This window comes from Manis pentadactyla, chromosome 14 (assembly GCF_030020395.1).
Source record: "Manis pentadactyla isolate mManPen7 chromosome 14, mManPen7.hap1, whole genome shotgun sequence".
Lineage (NCBI taxonomy): Eukaryota > Metazoa > Chordata > Mammalia > Pholidota > Manidae > Manis > Manis pentadactyla.
The window spans coordinates 58,705,810-58,718,201 of NC_080032.1; the positions used below are offsets into that span (position 1 = coordinate 58,705,810).

The 12,392-nt window shown below is 37.2% G+C and overlaps 1 protein-coding gene across 13 annotated transcripts in view; it reads right to left on the reverse strand.

Annotated features, from left to right (window-relative positions):
- The window catches only part of ERC1 (ELKS/RAB6-interacting/CAST family member 1), a 730,429-nt gene that overhangs the window by 100,861 nt on the left and 617,176 nt on the right, over positions 1–12,392 (reverse strand). For 9 of the 13 annotated variants that reach the window (XM_057492538.1, XM_036907416.2, XM_057492541.1 and 6 more), the window contains one exon: positions 9,570–9,668. In XM_057492538.1, coding sequence (XP_057348521.1) covers positions 9,570–9,668 — 99 coding nt within the window. Of the gene's footprint in view, positions 1–8,025; positions 8,093–9,569; positions 9,669–12,392 lie in introns of all 13 variants that reach the window. The other 4 variants (XM_057492546.1, XM_057492545.1, XM_057492543.1 and 1 more) reach the window with 1 other exon arrangement.

The following is a 12,392-nucleotide window of genomic DNA, read 5'->3' on the forward strand; positions in this document are numbered from 1 at the left end:
AAAGGAAAGAGGACTGTGCCTGACCGCATACACCTGGAAAAAAGAGCAGACCTCATGAAACAGGGCAACCTACCAAAGCTGTGACCTGGCAGGACCCAAGCCCTTCCCCCACCCAAGCTCATGGCAGGAGGAAGAGAAATGGAGCAGGGAGGGAGTGGAAGGCCTGGGACTGCTGAATACCTAGCTCCGGAGATCTGCTCTGGAAGCACAAACCGACATTTCATGGTGCTTTCATGATACTCGCGTGATTACGGGGTTGGAAAGCTAAGACAGGCAGAATTCCTGGAGAGACTGAGATTTCAGTTGCTTGGGGAAAGCAGGGATCCATATCTGGCTGCTCTGGGACAAAAGCTAATACTTGTGTGCTCAGCCCACTGGTTCAGGCAGTGGAGACAAGCATAGCAGCCGGGAAGCAGGAAAAAACAGCTCTTTCCTAGCCCCAGGCACGAATACCACTCCCCTGCAACCCCTGACATTGCTTCACGGACTGAGCAGCTCCAGAGAGTAGAGCTTCTGGACACTAGAGGGTGCCATATACAAATATGAAGCGACAAAGGAACCTGTTCCAGAGGAAAATTAATATAACTTGGGAGAAAGATTTAAATGACATGGACCTTATGACTCTTCCTGAAAGGGAGTTCAAAATAAAAATCATCAACATGCTAACAGAGGTACAGAAAGATATCCAAGAACTCAGGAATGAATTCTGGTCGGAGATCCAATTGTTGAAGAGCACAGTGGAGGGTATTAAAAGCAGGTTGGATATGGTGGAGGAGACAATAAATGAAATATAAACTAGAGAAGAGGAATACAAAGAAGCTGAGGCACAGAGAGAAAAAAGGATCTCTAAGAATGAAAGAATATTGAGAGAACTGTGTGACCAATCTAAACAGAACAATATTCATATTATAGGGATACCAGAAGAAGAAGAAAGAGAAAGGGATAGAAAGTGTCTTTGAGGAGGTAATTGCTGAAAACTTCCCCAATCTGGGGAAGGAGATAGTCTCTCAGGCCACGGAGGTGCACAGATCTCCGAACACAAGGGACCCAAGGAAGACAACACCAAGACACATAGTAATTAAAATGGGAAAGATCAAGGATAAGGACAGACTGTTAAAAGCAGCCAGAGAGAGAAATAAGATCACATACAAAGGAAAGCCCATCAGGCTAACATTAGACTTCTCAGCAGAAACTTTACAGGCCAGAAGGGAGTGGCATGATGTGTTTAATGTGATGAAGCAGAAGGGCCTGGAACCAAGATTACTTTATACAATAAGATTATCATTTAAATCTGAAGGATGGATTAAACAATTTCCAGATAAGCAAAAGCTGAGAGAATTTACCTCCCATAAACCATCTCTACAGTGTATTCTGGAGGGACTGCTATAGATGGAAATGTTCCTAAGGTTTAATAGCTGTCACCAGAGGTAATAAAACCACAGTAAAGAAAGTAGAACAGCTAATTACTAAGCAAATGCAAAATTAACTTAACTATCCCCAAAGTCAATCAAGGGATAGACAAAGAATACAGAATATGATACCAAATATATAAAGAATGAAGGAGGAAGAAAAAGGAGGAGATAAAGAAAAGAACCTTTAGATTGCGTTTCTAACAGCATATTAAATGAGTTAAGTTAGACTCTTAGATAGTAAGGAAGTTAACCTTGAACCTTTGGTAACCAATCTAAAGCCTGCAATGGCAATAAGTACATACCTATTGATAATCACCCTAAATGTAAATGGACTGAATGCACCAATCAAAAGACACAGAGTCACTGAATGGATAAAAAAACAAGACCCATCTATATGCTGCCTACAAGAGACTCACTTTAAACCCAAAGACATACACAGACTAAAAGTAAAGGGATGGAAAAACATATTTCATGCAACTAATAGCGAGAAAAAAGCAGGAGTTGCAGTTCTTGTACCAGACAAAATAGACTTCAAAACAAAGAAAGTCATAAGAGACAAAGAAGGACATTACATAATGATAAAGGGGTCAATCCAACAAGAAGATATAACCATTATAAATATCTATGCTACCAACACAGGAGCACCCACATATGTGAAAGAAATACTAACATAATTAAAAGGGGAAATAGAATGCAATGCATTCCTTCTAGGAGACCTCATCACTCCACTCACATTGAAGGACAGATCAACCAGACAGAAGATAAGTAAGGAGACAGAGGCACTGAACAACACCACAGAACAGATGGACGTCACAGACATCTACAGAACTCTACATCCAAAAGCAACAGAATACACATTCTTCTCAAGTGCACATGGAACATTTTCAAGAATAGATCATATACTAGGCCACAAAAAGAGCCTCAGTAAACTAAAAAAGACTGAAATTGTACCAGCCAGTTTCTCAGACCATAAAGGTATGAAACTAGAAATAAATTATGCAAAGAAAATGAAAAAATCCCACAAACACATGGAGGCTTCACAATGTGCTCCTAAATAACCAATGGATCAATGACCAAATAAAAACAGAGATCAAGCAATATATGGAGATAAACGACAACAATAATTCAACACCACAAAATCTGTGGGATGCAGCCACAGCTGTGCTAAGAGGAAAGTATATTGCAATACAGGCCTCAAGAAACAAGAACTATCCCATATAAGCAGTCTAAACTCACAATTAATGAAACTAGAAAAAGAAGAACAAATGAGGCTCAAAGTCAGTAGAAGGAGGGACATAATAAACATTATAGCTTAAATAAATAAAATTGAGAAGAATAAAACAATAGAAAGAATCAATGAAAGCAAGAGCTGGTTCTTCAAGAAAATAAACAAAATAGATAACCCCCTAGACAGACTTATCAAGAAAAAAAGAGTCTACTCATATAAACAGAATCAGAAATGAGAAAGGAAAAATCACTACAGACACCACAACAAAGAATTATTAAAGAATACTATGAAAACCTATATGCTAACAAGCTGGAAAACCTAGAAGAAATGGACAGCTTTCTCGAAAAATACAACCTTCCAAGACTGACCCAGAAAGAAACAGAAAATCTAAACAGACCAATTACCAGCAACAAAATTGAACTGGTAATCAAAAACCTACCTAAGAACAAAACCCCTGGACCTGATGGCTTCACTGCTGAATTTTATCAAACATTTAGTAAAGACCTAACACCCATTCTCCTTAAAGTTTTCCAAAAAATAGAAGAGGAGGGAATACTTCCAAACTCATTCTATGTGGCCAGCATCACTCTAATACCAAAACCAGGCAAAGACATCACAAAAAAAGAAAATTACAGACCAATATCCCTGACGAACATAGATGCAAAAATACACAACAAAATATTAGCAAACAGAATTAAAAAATACATCAAAAAGATCATCCATCATGATCAAGTAGGATTTATTCCGGGGATGCAGGAATGGTACAACATTCGAAAATCCATCAACATCATCCACCACATCAACAAAAAGAAGGACAAAAACCACATAATCATTTCCATAGATGCTGAAAAACCATTTGACAAAGTTCAACATCCATTCATGATAAAAACTCTAAAAAAAAGGGTATAAAGGACAAGTACCTCAACATAGTAAAGGCCATATATGACAAACCCACAGCTAATATCATACTTAACAGCGAGAAGCTGAAAGCTTTTACTTTAAGATCGGGAACAAGACAAGGATGTCCACTCTCCCCACTTCTATTCAACATAGTCCTGGAGGTCCTAGCCTCGCAATCAGACAAAACAAAGAAATAAAAAGCATCCAGACTGGCATGGAAAAGTTAAACTGTCCCTGTTTGCAGATGACATGATATGGTACATAAAAAACCCCTAAAGAATCCACTCCAAAACTACTAGATCTAATATCTGAATTCAGCAAAGTTTCAGGATACAAAATTAATACACAGAAATCTGTGGCATTCCTATACACTATGAATGAACTAGCAGAGAGAGAAATCAGGAAAACAATTCCATTCACAACTGCATCAAAAAGAATAAAATACCTAGGAATAAACCTAACCAAGGAAGTGAAAGACTATACTCTGAAAACTACAGGACACTCATGAGAGAAATTAAAGAAGATACCAATAAATGGAAACACATCCTGTGCTCATGGATAGGAAGAATTAATATTGTCAAAACGGCCATCCTACCTAAAGCAATTTATAGATGCAATGCAATTCCCATCAAAATACCAACAGCATTCTTCAATGAACTAGAGAAAATAATCCTAAAAATAATATGGAACCACAAAAGACCTCGAATAGCCAAAGCAATCCTGAGAAGGAAGAATAAAGCAGGGGGAATTACGCTCCCCAACTTCAAGCTCTACTACAAAGCCACAGTAATCAAGACAATTTGGTACTGGCACAAGAACAGACCCACAGACCAATGGAACAGACTAGAGAGCCCTGATATAAACACAACCACATATGGTCAATTAATATATGATAAAGGAGCCATAGACATACAATGGGGAAATGACAGTATCTTCAACAGCTGGTGTTTTGCAAAACTGGACAGCTACATGCAAGAGAATGAAACTGGATTACTGTTTAACCACATACACAAAAGTAAACTCGAAATGGATTAAAGACTTGAATGTAAGTCCTGAAACCATAAAACTCTTAGAAGTCAACATAGGCAAAGATCTCCTGAATATAAGCATGAGCAACTTCTTCCTGAACCCATCTGCTTGAGAAAGGGAAACAAAAGCGAAAATGAACTCATGGGACTACATCAAACTAAAAAGCTTCTGTACGGCAAAGGACAACATCAACAGAACAAAAAGGCATCCTACAGTATGGGAGAATATATTTGTAAATGACATATCTGACAAGGGGTTAATATCCAAAATATATAAAGAACTTACACGCCTCAACATCCAAAAAGCAAATAACCCAATTAACAAATGAGCAGAGGATATGAAGAGACAGTTCTCCAAAGAAGAAATTCAGATGGCCAACAGACACATGAAAAGAGGCTCATCATCACTAATCATCAGGGAAATGCAGATTAAAACCACAATGAGGTATCACCTCACACCAGTAAGGATGGTCAGCATCGAAAAGACTAAGAACAACAAATACTGGTGAGGATGCGGAGAAAGGGGAACCCTCCTACACTGCTGGTGGGAATGTAAGCTAGTTCAACCATTGTGGAAAGCAATATGGAGGTTCCTCAAAAAACTAAAAATAGAAATACCATTTGACCCTGGAATTCCACTCCTTGGAATTTACCCAAAGAATGAAACTTCTCAGATTCAAAAAGACATATGCATCCCTATGTTTATCACAGTACTTTTTACAATAGCCAAGATATGGAAGCAACCTAAGTGTCCGTCAGTACATGAATGGATAAAGAAGATGTGGTACATATACACAGTGGAATACTATTCAGCCATAAGAAAGAAACAAATCCTACCATTTGCAACAACATGGATGGAGCTGGAGGACATTATGATCAGTGAAATAATCCAGGTGGAGAAAGACAAATGCCAAATGATTTCCCTCATTTGTGGAGTATAACAATGAAGCAAAACTGAAGGAACAAAATGGCAACAGACTCAGAGACCCCAGGAATGAACTAGTGGTTACCAAAGGGGAGAGGTGTGGGAGGGCGGGTGGGGAGGGAGGGAGAGGGGTATTGAGGGGTATTATGTTTAGTACACATGGTGTGGGAGATCATGGGGAGAACTGTGTGTCACAGAGAAGGCATATAGTGGATCTGTGGCATCTTACTACACTGATGGACAGTGACTGCATTGGGGTATGGGTGGGGTCTTGATAATATGGGTAAATGTAGTAACCACATTGTTTTTTCATGTGAAACCTTCATAAGAGTGTATATCAATAATACCTTAATTAAAAAAATAAAAAATAGAAAAAAACAACAACAAAAAATGAAACTGAAGTAGAGACTGACTAACTTGTGGAAAGTCACAAGCTAACAAGGGTGGTGTTAGGGACCACAGGCATTCTGCTCCAAAGCCTAAACTCCTAACCATTATGCTCTACCACTTATGAAATGGAGTAAATCCCTCTCAGCACTGTCCTTCCATGATTCTCTTCCTATCTGAGTACTGATTACATCTAGTAAGGTTCATACTTTGCTGATCTATATGGTGTTTTATGAAATGTTTTAGATACATTTTTAAGTTTGATAGGATAAATCATCAATTTCAAAAGTCTGAAATTTTAAGAAAATCTGTCCCCTGAAGCAAAACTGAAGGAACAAAATGGAAGCAGGGAACAGGGAAACAAGTGAAGGAAACTGGTAAGCAAGTCAAGACCTCTGCAGTGTTTTAGGGCCATTCATGCATTTCTTTAGGTAAAATCTGTGTGACATAATGGTATTTACAGCATATTTTAGAAAATTTCTGATATCTTATCATAGAAACTTCAGGTAATTGCAACTGTACTGTGGTAAACCAATGGCTGTTATTGTTAGTGTAGCAAGCTCAACAGAGCAACTGAAAGAATACACAAAATCAGTAGCATTTGAACTTTTGCTAGGAGGTATTCTACTACGGGAGAAGAGAAAGGAAAATAGAGACTTCAGGAACAAGTCTGTATGAAGGTATGTTTACTTTTCAGTCTTCTGGCGAAGTTATCTAGGGCCTTGTTTCCTATAGCACTAACACGTTTCCTCTGACTGGCGAGAAGAAAGGTATACAGCTGAAACACAATCCTGTTCTCAAATGTGGGGAAGGCGCTTCCTGCTAAGGCACACCAACATTATGCTCTACAGAAACGGACGAGGCAGATTCATTTAGGAGGAGCACACTGGCGAACCACACTCAGCTACTGTATCGCCCCCATATGCTTCATGATGACAAATAACTACCCCTTTGGGATGTAGTGGAGATAAAGAGAATTAGCACACTAATTTCCCCAGCTTTAGCTTGGTCTGGCATGCAGCATTCTAACCCAAAGAGCTTTTTGGCTAACTTTGTGCATTTCACCTTTCACACCCTAAGGATAAAGTCATTCGGAAAGCTTTCCACCTTTACGGTATACGCCCCTCTCCGCAACTTACCTCATCATCCTTCGTGGCGCTGTTTGCTAGTGAAAGGTCTACACGTGTCCTCATCATTTTAAGAAATATAACACCAAGACACGGACATTTCAGGGAGAACTGACTCCAAAAGAGTGAGCTCACCAGTAAGCATGGTCAGTGAACTGGGGGAGTGCAAGGCCATCAATATGTGTGAACTTATTAATCATAATTATTATTTTTTCTAAGAAAAGTTCCTTAGTCAAACCTCTAGGGCATTAGATCAAAGGGTGATACTGCCACAGCTGGCCTATTTTTTCCAGCCAATTGGCCTGGGAAGGAGAATCTAGACAGTGTCCTGGCAACTGTTCAACACGGCAGCAATCCAGGGAAGAGAGGAAAAAGAATTCTTTAGACTGACTTTTAAAAAATTCTTTTTCAACTTCTTTATTTCTCCTTATTTTTAAGGACAGTTTGAGAGTAATGTCAAATCCCTAGGGGATGTCCTAGAGAGGATAGGATTTCTATAAGAATTATTGACCCTGAGAATTCAGAACATCTTTTATAGATAAAAACAAAATGTTTTAGTTCACAGTACAGTTTTACTTAAAAACTATACAATTATCATAAAAAGTATATCCCAAACCTACTGGCAGAAAATTTGATCAATTTTCTGTTTCCAGTTTGATAAGTCACTCACTGTAAATTTTACCAGGACACTGTACAAAAATCACACCAGATTGGTAATTTATTAATAAAGTCACACAGGAGAAATTTAGTTCATGCCCTGGAAGTTCTTCCAAAAATGTATAAAAAGAAATTATAAAAGTGACTATTAACACACAACAAGGAAAAAAAGTCACAAAACCCAAACCCCACTATGTCAGAAGCATAGCAATACACACAGGAATCATGTGAAAATGAGAAAATAGCAAACAAAACGATTTCAATGAATTACAGTGAAAAAAAGGAGAATGATTGTGTTAAAACAAACAAACAAACAAACAAACAGAAAACATTTCTATAGTTAAGGAAAGCTGTTTCTCACCGTTCTGAACAAAATGGCTGAGCTAAGAGCATCTGATTGGCTATGCCCATATACCCTCCTCCTCATCCTATGGGAGGGAGATGACAAAGGAACAATGCCCCAGAGCAGCATGGGAATGAAAAAGAACTGGTTAGTATTTGAAAAAAAGACATAAGCATAATGTAGTAGAAGAAAATGGTCTCTAATTTCTTGACTTTTTAAATATTAGATTCTAATTCCTTACACTACCAAAATTAGTAATTAGTTTGTCACTGCACTTCTATGCTTCCTCCTTCTGTAAGATACTGTCTCTATCCCAGGGCTGAATTTGGGTAAAATTATCAAGTTGGAGGCTTTTCTTATTTTTTGCCTTTTCTTTAAACTTTCTCCATTTCTGTTTGCTTCCTACTAGTCCCAGGCATCCAATTCCTTGTATTTATTATCAAAAACTTTCTCAAGGAAAGGATCTAATATTTATTTTATACACACTGGCAAAATTTATTTCCAGGTATCAAGAAGAAAGCAGAGAAAGCCAAGCTATTTCTTGGCAAGGGAAGACCACTGACTTCAGGCAGCCGCTCTCCACTTTGCCAACACTGAAGACTGGTAACTGTTTTCCTTCTAAAATATAAGACTTGCCTCAACTGGCTTAGAAAATGTCACTATACCATGACTATACCTTCTGAATCTTAGAAAAAACTTGACATTTGTATATTATTGCTTCTTTCACCTGCAATGTTTCTTCTTCTAAGACAATGCCCTAGCTATCACTTAGAGGAGATGGGGGAGTTCCCCTGGACTCTTTAGTCATATGGATGTAATTACTTAACCATTATTTTTTTATTTTTTTCCCCTCAGCTATATATTTGAAGACTGAGTGTGATGGAGATGCTGAAATCTGATTTTTGGCAATGGGATATGAGGTCATTTGTTTGCCACTCTTCCCCATCCATCATTTTCAAGATCTGGGGAGCGTTCCCTTCTTACAAAAAACTGGAGTTGAATACAGTCCCCTTCAGACTCATCAATGCCTCTTTCGCATTAATGAGAAGTTGAAGGGAACAATTTTCCTTGACAATGACATAAGCTTGGGAGATCTACTAAACGAAGGGAGTGAAGAAACTACATTTCAATCTTCATGTTTAAGAGGTGATGAGCAGAGATTTAAAATTTTTCAATTAAACAATAGTTACCCATACACTGAATTGTGCCTCACTGAGCTCACAAGAGTCCTGCTTTTTAAAATAATGCATTATTTCTTTAATAAGAAAAGCAGGACAGTTAGAATTAGTAGATATCTCTGAGAAGATTAAATTTCCTCAACCCAATTCAAGGATTCTTTATTGTCCTCAAATCTTTTGAGTATTTCCTCTTAATACATTCAGAATACATTACTTCTCCATACAAAAACTGAAACTGTGTTTTTAAAAAAAAAGAGTGAAGGAATTTTCAAAAACTGATTTTTATTTTACTAACTTATGCCCCCAAATTTGTAACATGCTAGTACAATATACAGAAAAATGAAAGCATACTGGTTTTTCTAAAACACTCAAGAGCAGTCTTACCTGGTCTGGGGAGGGTTTATGATTGGTCTGACTGGAATGGGAGGATTTGAAGTGGTCATCCTCATAGTTGTCGGCCATTAGCTTCATTCGATTTTGTGTCTAAGAGGAAATGATTGATAAGGTTAAATTCGGGTAAAATTTCTGTAATACACTGTAAAATAATATATACCTTGAGAATGTCATTAGAAAGGATAAAACCAATCCTGTCTGAAATAAAATAGAATTATGGAAGATACTGGGGAAAAAGAAGTTGAGGCACTGCAACAGACTGAACCAAGTCCCCCTAAACTCATATTGGAGCCCTAATTCCCAATAGGACTGTATCTTAAGATGGAGTCTTTAGGAGGTAATTAACAATTAAATGAGGTTATAAGGGTGGGGTCTCAACCTAGTAGGCCTGTGGACTTTGAGGAAGAGAGAGATCATTCTTTCTCTCTGTCATGTGAGGACACAGTAAGAAGGCAGCTTTTGCAAGCCAGGAAGACAGCTTTCACCAGGAAATGAATCAGCTGGCACCTTGGTCTGGACTTCCCAGCCTCCGGAATTGTGAAAAAATGAGTTTCTACTGTTCAGGCCATCCAGTCTATGGTATTTTGTTTAGGCAGTCTGAGCAAACTAAGACCAGCACCTCCAGCAGAGCAAGAATTTCAAGGGAAATGAATAATCTGCCCAAAGTAAGCATTTTATGCAGTGCCTGATTTTTTTAAAGTAATGACTGGTTTATACTGTACATAGGAGGGCTCTGCAGCTCTATTTTTTCACTTCCTGAGATATAGGACCCATCCTCCGTGATACTGTAAGAGCTACTCATCCTTTTTAACAACCATTCCATTTTTTTCTGGATGTTATATAACATACAGACTATAAACTGTGGAAAAAAGTTATCATTATCTGTAAATGAAATGATTAAATACCTAGAAAATCCAAGAGAATCAACTGAAAAACTATTAATTGAAAAACTAAATGAGAAACTATTAATTGAAAAATGTATAAAGAAGCTTAGTATGGTGATCAGACAGAAGCTACATATGTAAAATTCAGCAGCTTTTCTTTATACCATCAATAAACAATCCAGGTTTTGAAAATAAGTCAGATTCTGAAATCCTTCCCTCAACCATTAGGAGAGGCTTATTCCATTGCCTTTTCTCCATGTTTGCCAAAAAGAAGGTCTATATTGGTGATTCTGTGTGATTGGTTAACTTATGCCCTGAATAAATGAACTGTATATAGTGTATATATAATTCATTTACAAAATGTTGACAGTAAAATTAAATATTTTAGAGAAATCACTTTGTAGAGGAAACAATTCATCAAATGCAACAGTACTCACTGAACTAACAGAATACTGTTAAAGCCTTAAGTTTTAAAACCTTTAAAAATAAACTTGTAAAAATGTTCACTGTAGATAATCTGAAAAATAAATATAAAAACAGAAAAAGAAAAATCACCTGTCCATCCCTCTAATCAAGTGATAATCATTATTAGATTTAGATGTATCCATTCAGCCTCTTCAGTATGAATGTAAAAAGTGCCATGCTCTTCTGACTTATTCTTTATTTCTATTACCATATTGTATTTAAAAGTTATTGTATCTTATTTTGCTCTCTGGTAGGACATGCCCTTCCCCTTCACCAGTTCTTTGTCAAAATTTGATTGGGTGTCTTCAACACCTTTTCTTTTTAGATGAATTAAAATTTTTGTCTAGTTCCATAAAATACTTTATAGAGATTTTTTCCTCAGAATTTTTTCATGTAATGATACCCGATCAAGGGCTTTTGAGCCAAACTGCATGGCTTTGATTTCTAGTTGTGCCCCTAACCAGTTATTTAAACTTGAAGAAGCTACTTAAAATGTTCTGAGCCTCAGTTCCTGACTGTTAAAATGAGAATAACAATACTTTCTCCCCATAAGACTCTTGTTAGGATTAACTGAATTAATAGTTAATACAAGTATTTAGCAAGGTGTATGGCATAAAATCAACACCCACTAAATTTTAGCTGTCACCAGCATTATGAACTTTTTTCCATGTCATTAAACAGTATTCTAAATTCTAATTTTAACTGGCTGCATAGTAGTCAGTTGAACAGATGTTCAATGAGTCCCATATTGTTGGGCATTGAGGATCTTTACATTTTCACCTAATAATATATGCACATTTCTAAGCCAGTTTCTCCTTCCAGCATATATAATAATAGCAAAAAAAATACTTATCCAAAAATTGTCTGTAACATCAAATTTCTCTGAGATGAGTTACAGTGACCTTGAAAATATGTAGGGTAATCTTTCTAATATCATGTGGCATTGCATGACAAATCAAAGTCTGCAAAGAAGCTCTTGGCAAAGGGGTAAAGAGAGAGGACAGGGCAAAGAGGTGAACCCAGAAAGTGAGCAAAGCATCTGCTCTATTCATTTGGTTAAGAAGCCTTCTACGTCAACTTTAACAGGAATGTGCAGCTTAAGTACACTTGGCTAGGTATTTCCATAGAATATGACATACTTAATCTTTAATACCTGATACACAGGGTAAGTTAAAGCTTAAAAAAGAAGTACTAATAAAGCACACACAAATCCACTTTCAAGGCAGAATGCATTTCAACTATTCTTAGGAATGAGTATGGAAGCCAAAGGACCTGATCAGAGTGGACACGTAAGTCCAAAGATTATTTATTTGATCCATGTAAGGGAATGAAGAATTAGCCATAAGAACTTAAATCTCTATTTCTAAAAGACATGAAGATTATCAAACTTTAGTGCTCCTAGATCTAGCATCCAGAAATTTGGTGTGAAGTCTGTTGCCTGCATAGTCATGGGGTTGAGCACTAA